The sequence below is a fragment of the Protopterus annectens genome, chromosome 17.part0 (assembly GCF_019279795.1).
Source record: "Protopterus annectens isolate FY-2018-M chromosome 17.part0, PAN1.0, whole genome shotgun sequence".
Lineage (NCBI taxonomy): Eukaryota > Metazoa > Chordata > Ceratodontiformes > Protopteridae > Protopterus > Protopterus annectens.
In genome coordinates this window covers 576,468,538-576,487,834 of record NC_056751.1, presented here as the reverse complement: position 1 = coordinate 576,487,834, position 19,297 = coordinate 576,468,538, and the positions used below count along the sequence as shown (strand labels likewise).

Here is a 19,297-nt window from a genome sequence, read left to right as displayed (position 1 = left end):
TAGATAAACTCACTAAACTAGGTATAAATCCTTATGCCACAAGATGGGTTGCTAAATGGCTCAATGACAGAACCCACATTGTAAAAGTTGCAGACTCCAAATCTGACTTCAAACCAGTGACAAGTGGAATACCACAAGGTTCAGTCCTGGGACCTCTCCTGTTTGGTATATACTTCTCTGAAGTACAGACTTCAGAGAAGGCCTTTGGCTAACAAAGTTCACAGATGACTGCAAACTAGGAGCCATCGAGCCCCCAAATGATATGGACATCCTACAGAAGGGCCTCACTGAGACAGATGCCTGGTGACAGAGCCATGGCCTCAAGCTCAATGCCAGAAAGTCCATTGTCATTCCCTTTGGTAAAAACTCTGTACCCATGAACTACCACATAGGCGGCAGTTTACTAAATGCCGAATGTGCCATGAGACCTTGGGACCCAGGTGGACAGTAGTCTCTCCTTTGATAATCACATCGCCACAGTAGTCAGGAAATCTTTCTACATGGCACACCTCATCACAAAAGGGTTCTCATCCAGGAAAAAAAGAGGTCATTGTTCCCCTCTACTCAACTCTCATTAGACCCATTATAGAGTACAACACCCCTTTTGGAATGTACCTCACAAGACATATGCAGCAGCTGGAAAGGCCAAAGAAGTACCTCACAAAGAGGATTACTGGCCTCAAACAGATGCCCTACACTGACAGTCTCAAAAAACTCCAGCTTTATTTCGTAGCATATTGCCTACTCTGAGGTGATCTCTGCCTAACATATAAAGCTATGTCGAACCCAGACCCGTTGGACATGCTGCATGTAAAAAAATCCCAATCCATCCGAGCTACACGCTCTAGGGACCAAAACCTTGTCACCACAATAAACAGGACATGCTAGAGGAATAGATTCCTGTCCCAGAGAATTCCCATACTCTGGAACAAGCTACCCATCTATGTCAAGCAAAGTTCCTCATTAGCACTCTTCAAGAAAAATCTTGATGAGTGGATGGGCAAAAGGAAATACACGCCAGGATCACTTCTGTGGCTCTGCTCGACAGGGGCATAGGAAAATACCTTTCTTGGGTGGCGTAAGCCAGGGAACCTTGTTGGCTAGATTTACTTAGGCCCTTGGGCCAATAGCCTAGTACCTACCTATGAACATATGTGTATATATAAATATATATGCATATTTATATACATATACACTTGAATGAAAGTGCACTTTCATGAATATATGTGTGTGTGTGTGTGTGTGTGTGTGCAGATATATATATATATATATATATATATATATATATAATTTATGTATGAAACTGCTAAATAACCCACCTCTTAACAATATTAACAGTTTCTGCCCTATCTTGTTCCTTCCCTCACATCCATTTCTTAATTTCGAAGCACTAATCACACAATCTAGTATATAATTGACAAATCCAAAAATATACCTCTTCAAATGCTCAGTGTTCAAGATCTACTAATGCACAAGTATTGTTCATGCTATAATTGTTGCCTTAATTTCATATGAATGTAATCTAATTATCAAATGAATGTGTAACTGTTAATCTATATTACTTAATGTCTCTTCATGTATATTGCTGAAAGCCTGTTTAAAAATGTTTGTAATATGTTAGAGCTTTTCTCCCTAGCTTTCACTGAAAAGGTTTTTTTTAGTAAACTCATTGGTCAAACCTAGTAAACAAAAACAAAATAAAATAAAATGTATGTAGTGTTTTGGCCAGAACTGGTGGGTTCCTTGTTGGATTTGAAGGCTGGGAGATTCCTGTTACACCCAAGTACAAATATCTGATAGATCTGCTCAATAAACTGGGTAGTCTGGAGAGAAAATCCTTACTTAATATGGCATTAAGAATCCTCCACTTCACACTGTCAGGTATGGAGGATTCCTTAACCAGGCATGCTTACTAATGATGGATCCTGATGTAAAGGCCCTTCAGAATGCATCCACAGCATTGCAGCTACATTCCTTAAGAGTACTTGGCTACCTAATAAGAAAGTTTACATATGTGCAGTAACTCCATTTTCATGTCTTTCTCAGTTCCCTCTACCTTGGTCCTCATGTGTTCCAACAGGGTCTGGTGGTAAAAGAGTATGTTGGACTTGCAGTTTAAAGCCCTGAAAGCCAGGGTAACAGCAGTTTAAACTTTCTTTCCAAATCTCTTCTGAGTTCTGCTTTCTCTGTACTTTGGGGTGTGATTTCTGGAAGGAGCAGAGGCTGCTCCCTTGCTAGGATACAGGAACACTGCATCTGGATCAGCTGAAGGGTTTCTATCTAAGTAACTGTGAGTCTTTGCTCTAAAGAAACAGTCATGCTTCCTGTGAGAAGGTTGAAAAGCTTCACTGATGCATTCAGGAAAACATCTTCCAGGATTTCTAGCAATGAAGGGATCCCTGAAAGCCCAATATACCTGCTGGGATTCAGAGAAGTCCTTGGAAACCTACTGGTCTCTTTCATTTTGTGGACAGTATCCCTAAAGGAAAAGCCCTCTTGCAGAAGCAGAGGAAAAGGTATCCTTGGTGTCAAAGTTCAGGATCTCATCTGGTGGGAATCTGCCTTCACAGCTTAACTGCCTCATTGTCAGAGGACATAGTTTCTACCCAAGGGGAATTCACCCTTCTTTTCTTAGAAAGGATTCCTGACAATGAATGCATATCTGGCTTAGACCTCTTAGATTTATAGTAAGATATAAGGGTTTTGAACTGCTGAAGCAGGTTATCCGGAGACAAATCCTGAGAAGGGGAACATTTTGAGGCAGTCTGGCCTAAGCAAGCTGGGCCGCATCTGCTTAGCTTCTACTGTCTTGTGTCTTCAGTGTTTAGGAATGGCCGTTTTAGAGGCTGACAGTAGAAAACCAAAACCTAAATACAGTCACCGAGGACTTTTTGGAGTGTTTGGCAACCCTGGAGGAGGAGCTCTAAAAGATCAGCATCTCCTAATTCATGTTTATATAGGCAATCCCCTCTGTCTTAGCTTTCAGCTAAAGTCCTGCTGCAGGCCCAAACAGAAAATGCATAGTCTATGGAAACCCTTGTGTCAAATTTCTGTTTCATACTCATCATAATCATCGTCTAATATCAGACATTTACAAAATACAGAATAACAGTTAGAAAAAAAGAAAGGTTCTGCCTATGGGACACTTATGTGAAATCTCTTGAAGCAGGCTGACATACTAAACTGATGATGTTATGTGGAGTTTACAAATGCAGACTATAGTAGGAAAGACCTGAATATAACACTGGCCAACTCTCCTCTTATACCACTGATGTCCTCATATGTCAGTGGGAGGGAGTCAGCCCAAGCGAGAAAGGTAAAGCTCTAGAAGTTGGGTCAGATGTCAGGTTCTTGCATGCAGGAATCCTAGAAGTGATGACTAAGAACAACCAACGTAGGCAAAGCTCCAGGTCCACAAACAGACTTTTAATAAAACACACAAGTGCTTTCACCAAATGCTTCTTCGGGTGAGACATAAAAGTACAGTTGTGTACACTTACCATAAATGTAGATGTTCGAGTGTATTCACTGTTGCAGTCATTACATTTGGGTTATATGCTTGCAGGTAGCCCTCAGTCAGCTTGTTAACAAAGTCTTAGGTCCTGCGTCGGTTGCTGTCCCTTCTTCAATAACCAGTAGCAGGGAAGTGTCCAAAGTAACCAATAAAACATGCAGCCACGCCATTACATCAGTTTTCCCCAGCTGTAAGCACTCAAAAATAGATAATATCAAGACAATCTGTAGGTGATAAGAAGTATATAGTCCACACTATATATATATATATATATATATATATATATATATAAAATTTTGAACACGTGAAAATATACCTCCAAACAAAAAGCAAATACACTAGTGTCCATTATTTGGTTTATTGCTGTCCCTTCTTCCATGACATCAGGTCAAGGGTATAAAACATGCAGCCAACGCGGGGCAGTAGCAGCTGGCTCGAAAGGCGGCAGAGTGAGTTTTTCCAATACAAAGTTAAGGTCTCAGGCAGGGGTTGGAGCTCTCCTGGGTGGTCTCAAATTTTTGGCCCCTCTGAGATACTGCTTTAGAAGAGGATGACAGAAGGGGGGGTCTGTGTTTTAATGAGCTGAAATGGCTGAGGCATGGATTTCTATGGAAGAAAAAGATAGGCCCTTGTGAAGCATCTCAGTTAAGTATTGCAAAATATGAGGTAAATTGGGCACTGCTGTGCTCATCCCTTGAGATTGATTCTAGACACAGAATCTTTTCCATTTGTCAGCATAAGAATTTCTAGTACTAGGTCTTCACCCCTCCAAAATGACTTCCATCACAGGTTTGCTGAGGGATGCAATGGGTGAATTTAAGTGATTAGCCAAGCTGCAAGATTCAATGTTTGGAGCTGAGGGTGCAGAAATTGGTTTTCTTGCTGAGACAGTAAGGAAGGTGTCTGAGGCAGGTGCCACACAGAAATGTGTGACACACTGCGCAGGAGTGGGTACCATCGTTGGCAAGGCAGTCTGGAGGGCCAGTCTGGAGCAATCAAAATCATTTTTGGTTTGTCCTGTTTGACTTTTAGTAGAACTTTGTAGAGCAAAGGCAGAGGGGGAAAGGCATAGACTGATAGTTTTTTCCAGATGAAGAACAGAGCATCCACTTTCCAGTTTTTTTTGTGATGAGTTCTTGTGCAAAATTTGTCCAACTGGTTGTTCTAGGGTGATGCAAAAAGATCTATGTCTGGGCTCCCCCATTTTTGTGTCAACATGTTGAAAATCCATGGTTCCAGTTTCCATTCGTGAGGGTCCATGAGATTTCTACTTAGTTCGTCTGCCAGAACATTCTGCTTTCCTGGCAGGAATTGAGCTTGTAGTTGTACTTGGTAGCTCAAGGCCGTGTTCCACAATGCCATGGCTAGTCTGCAGAGGGGGTAGGAATGTGTACCCCTCTGCTTGTTTATGTACCACATAACCATGGTGTTGTCCGTCTTTATCAGTAATTGTCCTGGATGAAGATAGTCCTTGAAGGCGGCCAGTGTATTCTGTACAGCTAGCATTTCTTTTTGATTGATATGAAGGTGCATTTGATTTGGGCTCCATTTGCCCTGCATACACTTCCCTGCCAGATGAGCCCCCCATGCATAGCCTGATGCGTCTGTAGTTAGGGTATGGGTGGCAGGGGGGGTGTGAATGACAGTCCCTTGTTTTGGTGGCAGGCCTCTGCTCACCATAGGAACTCTACGCGCAGGTAAGGTATGATAGGAATCATTGTTTCCAGGCTGTGACAATGTTGACTCCATAAACTTTTTAAGTACCACTGAAGTTTCCTCATATGCACTTTTGCATATGGAATTAGATGAATGCATGAGACCATGAACCCCAAAGCATGCAGTATTTGCCTTGCAGATAGCAGGGATTTTGTGGTCACCTGTTTGAAGCAAGTCACCAAATGAATTTGCTTTTCTGGTGTAAGGAAAGCCATCTGGGCAGTTGTATTCAAGCTTGCACCCAGGAATGTAATTTTTTGAGAGGGTACCAGTTGAGATTTATTTTCGTTTATGGTGTACCCTAGACAGGTTAGAAGTCTTTTTACAAACGCCAGATGTTTTAGAAGAATGGCCTGGTTTTCTGCCTGAATTAGACAATCGTCCAGGTATGGATATATTTGAATATTTCTTTGCCTGCAAAATGCAATTACTGGAGCCAGGCACTTTGTGAATACCCTGGGAGCAGTAGACAAGTCAAAGGGGAGTGCAGAGAACTGATAATGCATGCAGCCTGCTTTGAAACATAGGAATCTTCTGCAAGATTCCCTGACTGGGATATGCAGGTAAGCCTCTTTTAGGTCGAAAGTTGCCAACCAGGCATCCTTGCCTAGCATAGGAAGTAACTGGTTTAGAGTCAGCATCTTGAATTTTGGAATGTCCAGAAAGGTGTTTAGAGTAGACAGGTCCAGAATTGGATGCCATGATTTGTCTTTTCTGGGTACCAGGAGAAGTCTGGAATAGAAACCTTGTCCCTTTTCCTCTTCTGGTACTAGTTGAATAGCCAACATGTTTAGGAGAGAAAGTACTTGTTTATGAGCCTCTGTCCACTGATTTGGGGGCAGGTCTGGCCACCAGCTTGGAGTTGGCAGAGTGAGGAAATGAAATCGGCATCTGTGAGACACTATATTTAAAACCCATTTGTCCTGGGTTATAAGTTGCCAGTTTCTTGAATGAAGAGCCAGTTTTCCCCCCAAAGGGGCGGCTAAGAGGTAAGTGCTTGGTAATTTCAAAGGGAAAGTCATTGAGACTGTTTAACATAGGGTGGTGCCTTGTTGTTTCCAGATTTGGAAGTGGAAGCACCCCATTGCTTATTTCTGAAAGTCCCTTGGGACTGAAACCTGGTGCTTTTGGAATGTCTAGGTTTGGCTGTAGTGGCTCTGGAAGGAGCTGGAAAGGACCAGTTCTTAGTAGGCCAATGCCTACTAAATCTAGGAGGTTGCACTTGTAAGAAATCTTTCACAGTTTGCATAGATTTAGCTTTATCGCCCATCTTTTTTAGAACTTCTTCAGCCTTATTGCCAAATAGGCGGTCCTGCTGCAAAGGAGCATCCAAAAGTTTTGCTTTAACATGATCAGGCAGAGATTGCTCCTTAAGCCAAGCATGCCCTTCTAAGCACAGACCTAATAACAGCAGCCCTACAAAAGGCCTTTAAAGAATTAAAACCACATTGCAAAGTATGTTTGCCAACTTGTTCAGATGAATGCAATAAATCCTGCAAATCTTTATTCTCCACACAGTCAGAAATCATCATTTTCTGCTTAAGCAGTCCCATGATATGCTGTTGATATTTTAGCATATGAAATTGACAGTTTAAGGCCCTAATTGCTAAGGTTGCAGAAGTATAGACCTTTTTACCCCATCTATCCAGCACCCTGGAGTCTCTATCAGAAGGGGTAGGAATTTTAGCAGTAGAAGCCTTAATGCCCTTGGACCCCTGAGAAATGGTTTCAGGGTTCAAACAGGATTCTTGAAAAGGAAATTGTGGGACTCAGGAACCCTGTAGTACCTGTCTGGTTTGCTAGGGGCTGGAGGGCAAGGAATCAGGGGGCCATACTGGATTCCGAAAACACATCAACAATATCTAATACAGGAGGTATAGCCAAAGGCCTATGCTGAGAAAGAAAAGGAAATCCCTAAGCCTCTTTTTGGATTCAGAGAAATCCTGACTTTCCCAGTGGAAATGCTCCCTTAAGGCATGTAAAGTTTCCCCAAAAGAGAAATCCTCAGGCGGAGAAGCAGAGGGAATGGATGACTCTGCATCAGAGACCTCATAAGTAGGTATGGACAAATTCAGATCATTAGAAGAGTCAGAAGAAACAGAGTCCTGTTCAGAAGATTCACAGGCAAATTCAATTCTAGGCCTCTTGGAGGGTGGGGGTTGACTACTCCTGATTTGAGTTATTAAATCTTCAGCCATTTTGATCATTTGTTTTTTAGGCATAGGGGCCTGAACATGTGGCCTGGGCGTCGGTTTTTTAGACACAGATCGAGATTTAGGCCTTAGCACTGAAGTTGGAGTCGGTTTAATATGCAAGTCTGTAGAGGCCTGAAAACACCATGAGAAGCCGGTGGCTGCTCAGCGGCTCTGGACCCATCCAAGGTAGAGACATCCATGGGTTCCAAATGTGAAGTATCTCGTGGCATACCGGACTCCGAATGGGTCTCAGTAGAGGCCTGCGAATCAGAAGTAGCGGGTATCAGGGGCTGTGAAAGCGCCTCACTGAGTACCGGCGACTGGCTTAGGAGAAGCGTCGTAGGCAGTTTTGGACCTCAACGGCCAGACTCTGTTTTTTCTTTGCGTTTTTTCGGCATTCCGGTAGTTGGATGGCTGTCCAATGTCATTTCTGGATAATTAAACCGAGAACTGAAATATTTTGATGCAAAAATGTACCGACAACAGATAGTGCGCTGATTAAATAAAGCACAAAACTGACAGCAAGGTACGTCGTACTCGAAAATGAAAATTTCAGGAGTTGGCAGACAGGCACTTGTGAACTGCTTCTACTTCGGGCACCGCGCGGCAAGAAAGACTGATGTAATGGCGTCGGCTGCATGTTTTATGCCCCTGACGACCTGATGCCATGGAAGAAGGGACAGCAACCGAAGCAGGACCCAAGACTTTGTTAATCAGGCCGACTGAGGGCAACCTGCCAGCAGATTACCCTGATGTAATGACTGCAACAGTGAAACACGAACATCTAAGCAGCTAAAACGCCATATATAACTACTGAATTCAATCACATGACATGACAAATTCCAATTTAAAGGTACAGATCCTAAAATTCGAGAACCATTTTCAGAATATAAAAATGCATCATTCTGAGAAAACTAACATAAAAAATAGAAAACACATAAATATATATATATATATATATATATATATATATATATATATATATATATATATATATATATATCTGAGAATATATGTAAAAAATACATCCAAATACACATCATACTAAAAAAAACATAAAAATATTAAATCATGAAGGTAGCATATAAAACCTAGCTATCCACTTATTTCCTACGTAGTGGTCTGGCTTTCAGAGCAGGTCTTAATGGTATACAATCATTCAAGTTATGCCCTGCATTCGCTTTCAACCTAATAATCCATTGTGCTTCCATTTCCTCAGTCCTTAATCTCATGTCCCCTCCTCTCTTACTGCCAAAATTCATTCCTATAACTAGAAAGCCAAAATGATGTTTACTGTCCGTATTAGCAACATATTTCACTAACGCATTAAACATGCTCTTCTTACCTATATGATAGATACGTTCCCTAATCCTATCTTTTAGCATCCTATCAGTCTTCCCGACATACAATTTGCTGCATACTCTACATACAGCTAAATATATCACACGCATACTAGTGCAAGTAGCTTTGATCCTAAAAAAATCATTCTCCTGTATCTGGATGCAAAAATATAGGATTATCAATTATATATGGACAAAATGAACACTTCCAACAAGGTATAATTAGTTCCTTGTATAGCTGGTCTACTGGTATCCCTTGCACCACAAAGGTGTCTCTTCAAGGACCTTTCATTCTTAAAAACAAACTGAGGATGTTGAAGCTAGATATTTTCTGATCTGCTCATTAGTCATTAAAATATTCCAATTTTTTCTAACAATAGTAGTATACTGGCTAATATTCCTTGAATAAATGAATGACACTTAGAATAATACCAGTCATAAGTTGAGTAGGAAACACAATAGTAAGTTATAAGTGTCATTCAGTTATTCAAGGAATATTAGCCAGTATACTAGTATTGTTAGAAAAAATGGAATATTTTAATGACGAATGAGGTCAGTAAATATCTAGCTCCAACACCTCAGTTTATTTTTAAGAATAAAAGGTCCTTGAAGAGACTCCTTTGTGGTGCAAGGGATACCAGTAGATCAGCTATACAAGAAACTACTATACCTTGTAGGAAGTGTTAATTTTGTCCATATATAATTGACAATCCTATCTTTTTGCATCCAGATACAGGAGTACAATTTAATTTTAAGATCAAAGCTACTTGCACTAGTATGCATCTGATATATTTAGCTGTATGTAGAGCATGCAGCAAAGTTTATGTTGGGAAGACTGATAAGATGCTAAAATATAGGATTAGGGAACATATCTATCATATAGGTAAGAAGAGCATGTTTAATGCGTTAGCGAAACATGTTGCTAATAGGGACAGTACACATACTTTTGGCTTTCTAGTTATAGGAATGAATTTTGGCAATAAGAGAGGAGGGGGCATGAGATTAAGGACAGAGGAAATGTAAGCATAATGGATTATTAGGTTGAGAGCGAATGCAGGGCATGGCTTGAATGACTGTATACCATTAAGACCTGCTCTGAAAGCCAGACCACTACGCACGAAATAAGTGGATAGCTAGGTATTATAGGCTACCTTCATGATTTAATATGTTTGTTTTTTTTAGTATGATGTGTATTTGGATGTATTTTTATATATATTCTCATAGAGATATATATATATATTCATGTGTTTTCTATTTTTTATGTTATTTTTGTTTTCTCAGAAAGATGTATTTTTTACATTCTGAAAATGGTTCTTGAATTTTACGATCTGTACCTTTAAATTGGAATTTGTCTTGTCATGTGATTTAATTCAATAGTTAAATATGGTGTTTTAGCTGCTCAGTTTAATGTCACACCTGAAGAGGCATTTGGTAAAAGCACTTGTGTGTTTTATTAAAAGCCTATTTGTGAACCTGGAGCTTTGCCGGGTTCCTATCAGATGACCAAAGACACATTATATCGAATGCATCTTGGTCGAACTTAAAAGAACGAAAACGCAAAATAGCGAAGTGGCTTTTAAGCAAATTCTTTTGCAGGGAAAGAATTTGTTTGGCCGCTTCGCTATTTTGCCGCTTTCGGCACTGTAGTGCGAGCTCAGAGTTGGTATATTTAAGTAGGGGTGGGGGCGAAGCCCTTCCACTTTATGCATTATTTCAATTTTTTTTTTTTTGGAACAGCGATTTTTTTCCTTTGGAAAAAAAAAATTGCTATTCTCAGCTTTCGAGATTGTGACCTTTCGCTTACATGGGTTTGATTATTCAACGTTCGCTTTTTTAAGCGTTCGATGATATAATATAGACCCGCTTTGCCTACGTTGGTTTTCTTTACCATACAATGAGTACATGACTAAGATTCAAATGTTTTCTTCCAGATGCAAGTTGTACTAAACTCCAAACACTGAACGTAACCAGGAGGAGCCAAAAGAGAATACAACTGCTTAACACAAAAAAAACAAAAAAACAAAGAAGAAGTTGTAAAAAAATTCACAGTGTATTGGACTTACCACAATTTCACACAGAGAAAGGACAGACACTGTCTAGGACCACAATAGCAACTTGCACTTTACTTTGCTGCAAATAAGACAAAAAGTAACACTCGCTGCATATGGCCAGTGCAAGTATGTACACAGTGTGAGATGATCTTTATTTTTTTTTCAAGTTGTTTAGTAGGCCCATGGAGCTGGGACATTCTGAAGATATGCATTTGGGCTGAGAGAAGGGTTTTAATGATGTTCTCTAACTTGGGGAAACTAACAGCCTAGTTACATATCCTGATAATACATTTACTGCATGGTCTGGTGTGTACATCCATGAATTTACAAACTGTATGCACAGGAGGAAGAATGCATCCCCTCCCAAGAAAAGGCATAGGTCGTGCCATGGCACTGTACTACACAAGAGACTTATTCTACCTCTCCTCCCATAAAAGATGTAGGTCATGTGACAGCCCTGCAGAAAACAGAACACATTTAGGAACACTGGCTCTTTGGCAGTGCACAATTACTTGTGCACACCACAGACTGGCTTTTGACTACAATAACTTCCTTACAATAAGACTGTATATGTAACAGTTTGTCAGAGTTGTTTTACAGTGCAGCGGTGGCATAACCTTCTTTACCATATCATGAAAATTCAGCCTCAGGAAAGTTCATTTACACCGATGGTGACATATTAGCACATCTATGCGCCTCTTAAGTACATTCAGACAAATGCTGATATGTAGTACTAGCAGCATCAGAACTACACTACAGAAGCCAGGCACACAGAAGTCTGCTACTACAACCTCACATGCTATCCAAACAACTTTTTTTCTTGTTTTCTTGCACTGTCTTTCTATTCAGGTTTATCCTGCATCCTTTCAACACATGCTAATCAGCCAAGAGTACACTGTAAAATGTGGAGAAACTAATCTAATTATGCATGGGGATCTTGGGGCCACAATAGTCACAGGAGCCATGAGGTTCTAGGTGCCCTGAGGTGCATTTTACAGCTATTTGCAATCTTTTGTTCCAATGATGGTCTTAATAAAATTAATGACTAAGGAAAGAAATTCATAATTTTTCACATTTAGAGGCAAGAATAAATTGTCTATGGCTCAAAGCTGACAAAGAAGTAGCTCCCAATAAAACGAGAAAACAAAAACTTACTGCATATATTGGAGGAATGCTAAATTCATCTAGGGCACATCTTTGGGGCACTGAAGGAAACTGGCAGAGTACCTGGATAAACCCACTATGGTTGTGATTACACCCCAATGCAAGATACCACATACATCGCTCTATGTGTAGTTTCATTAGATACCACTGGTTGTGGTTATACTCCATGGCATACCATCATGGATATCACTTTAAGAACAGTTTCATTGGTTGTTTGTGGCTGTGATTTACACCACACTGCATGCTAGTGTATGTACCACGTTATGTGTGGTTTTACTCAACTGTCAATAGCTGTAGTCACCTCTCACTGCATGCCACTGCCATCATATGTAAAACCTTACTGCAGTCCTGACTAACTGATAACATGTACTTCCCTTTACTTTCTTCTGAACATCTCTCAAATGATCGATCCTAAAACTGGCAGTATAGCCATAATCGACAAGGCATAACTTTACTATCTGTATACATAAACAGAGTACTGCTAAGCAAAGGTGCAAACCAATCTACTCATCCACACTGATGAAACATGGAAAGGACCCCCCCCCCCCCCATGCTGACTGATTTTTAGTCGGTCTCTTTATTCAGTATGCAAGGGAAACATTCTGGTAAGGGGTTTAGCTATATTTTTGGGGATAACCCTTCTTCACCAGCTGTATCCTTTACAAGTATGCGTTAAGAAACGGATATTTGTGGAGCAATGCCACTGCAATAACCATGGCCAACCTCCCATCACAATTCTATTTTCCTAACATAGTGGTATGGGATAAGGCAGATCTCCGTTCACTGTGCACATTTCCTAGTTCAGGCCCTGCAGTCATATCATTTCCTGCATCCTTTATGGCAAAGGATTTAATAGCAGTGTTGGTAAGCTCATACACATTTCCTTCCAACATGAGCAGGGAAACTATCTCCTCCAGGAGCACATTCCTCAGTACCCTTCACAGATTAAGTTGGGAGAAATGCTATGTAGGGCTTTGGTGTGTATGGTAACAGAAATGACACATAAAAGGCGGGTAATAGTGTTAGCAGGGTTCTCCAAATCATCTGTTTCAGAAAATGCAGCCCTCAATCGCTAGTAAACAAGTCAGGAACCTGTAAATTTATACTCACACACATACACACATGAGCTAGATGATCAGAGTTTAAAATAGGAGTTTGCATATCAAAAAATATAATAGTCCATGTGCTCCCAAGATCGAGTCTCTAATTCTTAGAAGCAAAGTGATAGAGCAAATGATTTCATGCCTGGTGAATGGTTAAAATTTAGTGTTTAAGTTTACAGGGGATCCCTGGTGGTCTATTCCATGCTGTATGTCCCCTTGACAGTTAAATTTAATTAAAAAAATAATAAATAATAAAGAGCAGCAATGGATGAAGCCAGGCAATATTAAAGTCCCAAATCCAAGTAAAATAAGAACAATTCGAATCACAGTTCAACTTGTAGATACAGAAAAACAGGTGAGTTCAAAACCATAAAAACTCCTTTATTGTAGTCGACCATAGGTAAGTGCTTTCACAATACAGCTTCATCAGACCATTAAACAACTACTAAAGCAACCCCGTATATAAACTAATGTGAATTAAACAATTATCTAATCATCTAATCACTTCAATTAAACCATCAACTTAAACAACAAAGGGAAAATAAAACAAAAACATGCAATTTATATTCCTCTGTACAAAATAAAAAGTAAACAGTGCAACATATATATATATATATATATATATATATATATATATATATATATATATATATATATATATACACACACCTATGCAAAAATAGAAATATATGTTATGTAAAAACATATATATATATATATATATATATATATATATATATACACAATTAAAAAACAATTTAAATCAACTCATTTATGTAGCCTTCTTTTCTTCAAGGCAGGCTTGATAGAAGCCCTTTCATTTAAGCCTCTACCCCTATCAGCACGGAGCATGATAATCCAGCAAGCTTCCCTATGCTCAGTATGTGTACATAAATCACCACCCCTAACACTAGGATTAATGGTTTCAATGACCCTGAAACTAAAGGTATGAGACACATCAGTCTCTATAACATGTTTTGAAAGTGCATTATGCACAGAACCCTTCCTAATGTGATATAAATGTTCCCGCATCCTATCACGTAGGACCCTGTTGGTTTTACCAACATAGAAGGAGTGGCAGATTGTACACTCAGCCAAATATATCACATGGGGAGTCATGCAATCAGCAGATGCATGGAAAATAAACTCCTTGCATAGATCGGGATGAAAAAAAGATACACTGGTATTAATACAGGTACAGAAACTGCAATTTCCACAAGGTGAAGTCAAACCAGGATATGGAGTAACATTATTATGATTTTTCTCATAACATAGGAGTCTTTTCAAATTCTTGCAATTCCTGAACCGAAATGTAGGTTCATCACCCACAACCCTACGTACATAATTATCCACTTGTAAAACCGCCCAGAATTGACTAAACAACTGTGTAACATCCTTACAATCACTGGTGTAGAATAAAGGAACTTTAACTTCTGGGGGAGGGGACCTATCCTCAGACCCAACACAAATGTCCGGTACTGGTCCAAAATATGGACATGCTGTGGTCAGTCTCAATGAATCTAAGTCTGACCATTGTCTATCAATTTCAGATGAAGTATAACCTTGTGCCAACAACTTACTACCTAGGTTATCAATCTCATTTAAAAAAACAGACATAGTAGGGTTCAACCTGTAGGCCCTTATCCCCTGGCCCCTAATCAGATTCCTAAAAATATAGCCCGGATGCATGCTAGATCTAAAAAGAAATGCATTTCTATGGCAGGTCTTATGATACACAACCAGTGTTAATAATATTACCTGGAAGCTTTGCAATATAAAGGTCTAAGAACTCAATATGATCAAATGACCAGTTAAAAGTAAACTTCAAGCAATCCGTTAAATTATTCATCATATCATGGAAAGCTATCAAACCATCAACAGGGCCCCCCATAACAAAAACAAATCATCAATAAAACGTCGATAGAACAATACATGTTATTTAAAACCCTGGGCGGGAAACAAACTGTTATTCTCCCAGTATGCTAAAAACATACTGGCGTAGCTATTGGCACAAGAGGTGCCCATAGCTACGCCATGTTTCTGAAGGTACATATCACCATTAAAGGTGAAAACACTGTTTTCAAGCACCATCTCTAGAAAACAACAAGTTAAGTCTATTTGTACTGGAGTATAATCACTATGTGACAAAAGATAATCATATATAAACTGAATTGCCATCCCATTTGGTATCATCGTAAATAGAGACTGAACATCAAAAGTAACAAAAATGACATTTTCAATATTAGAAATGGTGGAAGTACATTGGTAAAGATCTAATAAACACTGTTTAGAGTCCCTCAAGACCACAGGATTCAAGTTAATAACTAGTCTTAATGCCTTCTCAACATAAAAAGAAAGTGGCTCTGTAACCCAGCCACCACCTGCCACTATCGGTCTCATAGGTGGATCAGTGGCATGTTTACGAACCTTGGGGAGGCCTTGTATGAGTGGAATTAATGGATTAACTACATTCAAGAAAGCAAAAACATCTTCTGTAACAAGATTGGTGGAGAAAATATCTGAGATACACCAACTGACTGAGGACATCACTCTATGTACATCCTCTACTGTAATTCTCTCATAGAAGGTGTCATCGCTCAACAGTGAGCGCATGGACTGCTCGTAGTGTAATCTATCCATCACCACTATTAGGCCTCCCTTGTCTGCTGGCCAGATCACTGTGTGATTATTGTCTTGTAGAGCTCTCAATGCCCCTCTCTCAGCATATGAAAGGTTATTTTTATGACGTGTATGACAATCATCACGTGTATCATAATAATTAAATACTTGCTCCTCCGTCAATTTTAAATAAGCTTCGACCATAGGATGGTTATTGGGTACATAGCTACTCAATTTCCTAAGGCTTGATGGGCCATACACTCCAACATCAGTAGGATACACATTAATAGCATCTCCATAAATTAAACGTAACATAATATTTCTACAAAACACTCTCAAGTCTAAAATAGTATCATAGAGCTTGCTCCTACAAGCAGGAATAAAACTCAAACCTTTAACAAGAATTTGTTTCTGAACTGGAGACAGTACATTAGTAGAAATATTCAGTATTAATGAGTCAGAGCCCTCCCCCACATTTTCTTCAGGGTTTGGGACTGGCTCTGGTCTCCAGATAGTTTGCGTTTTTGACGCCCTCTGCTCACTGATCTTTCATTTTTCGTCCTGCAGTTAAATTTAATTGTTTGATGCCCAAGCTTGAAAGGGCTTAGAGGTGGTTCACCCCATGCTCTGTGTCTCCTGACTGATTAAAATTCATTATCTAGCATGTTATTTTATAAGGTCTAACGGAGGTTTCACTGCTATCCAAGATAAAGTTGCTTCTCTCACAACATGCGACTCCAACATCAACATCAAGTGGTACAGAGTGCTACAAAAGTTAGCAAATGGGTACACAGTGGCCAAAGACACTACCTCTTGCTTAGTAAATGTAGGTAATGACTCTTATGGTAGTCTCCACATTCCCTTGCTTGGGCCACATTGTAGATGTGAAGAGCATCTATGGTGCACCACTGACAGTCAGTTCTCATCCATGCTACATCCTTCATCCCAGGTCAACCTGATAATGGCAGGTTTGTTCAGAAGCCTTCATAACGTACAATGCCCTAGGCAGTTATAAGATGAACAAGCAAACTGTCAGACTTTAGACTTAATTTTGCACCATGGGGAAGGAGTTCCTAAAATACTACAGCTTAGATGGTCTCCTACAAAATCGACAGGGTGTTCAGTCTAGAAGTAGTGGGACACCTACTCAATATGTATCACTACAGCAAACGGTGAGGAAATTTACAGGTAAACTGTCACAATTCACAGGATCATATACAGTGATATAAGCTTGGGATAAACTGCTCTTCCATTTATCCTTGAACTAACAGTGAAATTGCTGACATACACATCTGTCTGCTGGAAAATATAAAACATGTAATTACAAATCCAAACAACTTCTCTGATGCTGTTGGTCACTTCACAAACACCTAATATGAGTGGGTTAGGGAACATACTCTAGCAAAGCATAGTTTTAACATGTCCCACTCAGGCTGACAAATAAAAAAGGACACTACTGATGCTGGCTACAATAAACCTCAGAGTGTGTGAAACAGCCTTTCCTCCTTCAAGGTGTAAGAGTGTTGCTGGATTATGTCATTGTACAGGTGGCTATCCAAAAGCCACTTACCATTTAAAAATCCTGACTGTAAACAGAGTTCGTACAAAACAACAACTATGTTTCATCCAGTAATGCACTAAAATGGTTCTCAAATACTCTGCAGCAATTTTCATGATGGCAATTCCTGTATATTTCTGCTTGACAGGGGCAGAGAAAAATAATTTTCTTGGGTGGCGAAAGCCAGGGTACCTTTCTGGCTAGGCTTGTATAGGCCCTAGGGCCAATAGCCTAGTACCTACCTATGAACCTATGAAATAAGTAAGGACACTTTAGCTGCAGACTTCTAGTTTGATTATCCCCTGCCCATCTTCAGAACAGATTTCTATTAATGTATCTTAAGATACAGAGTGGCAATATTTACACCTGCAGGCAGGATGTCCAATTAACACACACAGAGAACCTGTTAACAGGCATGGTGCTGTAACTCCTTCCTTTAGACCACAGATTTTCTGCTCTGCACTTTTTTAAAGCATTTTTAGAAACAAATATCATTCCTAAGTTAGTACAAATGAGTGTATATATAAATGAACAATATTTACTCATTGCTCATAATACTAAACATGTTTGGTATAATAATGTACTCTGCATTATTTTCTATTCATTTAAATAACATTTACTTAAAAAGAATGTCCTAGTAACAAAAGAAAATTAGGAAAGAAAAAGAGATGATTTGTACTGTCTTAGTGGCAGGAAGATGAATAATTCATGTGACTTTCTTAGTATTAACCATCATAAAAATAAAATTAAATTCAGCGCAAAACATTACTGCATCATTTAATATCAGCTCTTCTATGACTTTTAAGATTTTTTTCAACTAATTCAATAAAAAAACAATTCACTGCAATAAACAAACATATTTACAGTTACAGGTTTGAGCAGTTATAAGCACCTTAAGTCAGTAACAAGAGTTCTTCAGAGACTACAGGGTTTTCAAATCTTCACCTCCTTTAGTATCAAATGAAGTATTTACACTACAGATTCATGATGCCAAATCTTACTTACTGCTGTCACTGTCTCCAGTGGGATCATCCTCCGAGCTCTCTTCCACTTTTACACAAGTCAGTGGTGCACCATCACCCCCCTGACCAACTGGTGACATTTCTTCTTTTGTAACAGTATCTCCTGCATAGTGAAACAGAAACATAAATTTTGTACAAATGTATACTTAGAAGCACCTAAGTAAGGAATTTATGTACAAATACAGTAAGATACATTAATGTACAAAGAAGGAACTGGATTAAGCAGAGAAGCTTCAAGCACTAACGTCCATTAATTACAGGTAAGTTCATAGGTAAATATTAGGATTGCAGGCAAGGAGACCACTGAGGATTTTAAACAAAACAATGTTCTGGGCCATTTGAAAAACTGGGCTAAGTGACTCGTTCACAGTTACACAATAGGCAAATGGAAGCTGAAGGACTCAAACCCTTCACTATATGAAGCAGTTTGTTGACAACTCATTGCTTTAACCCTCTATGCTACCTGCCACAATATGTAATACACTGCATCATGATTAGCTGAGATGGCCTAAAATTTAACTACTTTACAGGACAGCCATCATTTGACAACCCTAATCACCCACCCTCAGTTCTATCCCAAGTCTCAAGTATCAGATGTGTAAGTATGGAGTTCCAGTTTCTGCCATAAGTTATACCAAAATTAGTATAACTGTAATCAATGAAGATTTCAGTTGCTGCTTGATTCTTCTAAGGACTATTATGGATTCTACTACAAATCTTTCTTGTCCTGACAGTTACTTTTCTCCGTCTGAAATTAATGAAAGCTTGTTAATTAGTAAACAGAAAAACATGTGCTTAACAAGGAACTGCACATTTTGTAATAACAAAAGATGACTGGTGTACAGCAGTAGCAAAGGTGTGACTGGTAGATTTTTACAGACATTTATAACTTTCTTTTATATTTTACACCTTAAGAAGCATTTATTCAAATTAGTATTACTGCATAAACTGCCAGACCATTACAAGAGGTGAATAATAATTTATGATGCATTATTTTTGTAATCAGTGCAAACTA

The 19,297-nt window shown here is 39.3% G+C and overlaps 1 protein-coding gene across 1 annotated transcript in view; it reads right to left on the bottom strand.

Annotated features, from left to right (window-relative positions):
• Positions 1–18,384, bottom strand: part of LOC122791297 (zinc finger protein 665-like) — a 116,627-nt gene extending 98,243 nt beyond the window's left edge. Inside the window, exon 1 of the mRNA XM_044058983.1 lies at positions 18,266–18,384. Within this exon, the coding sequence (XP_043914918.1) occupies positions 18,266–18,362 (97 nt within the window). The 5' untranslated portion in view covers positions 18,363–18,384. The remainder of the gene's footprint in view (positions 1–18,265) is intronic.
• Between the last annotated feature and the right edge of the window lie 913 nt (positions 18,385–19,297).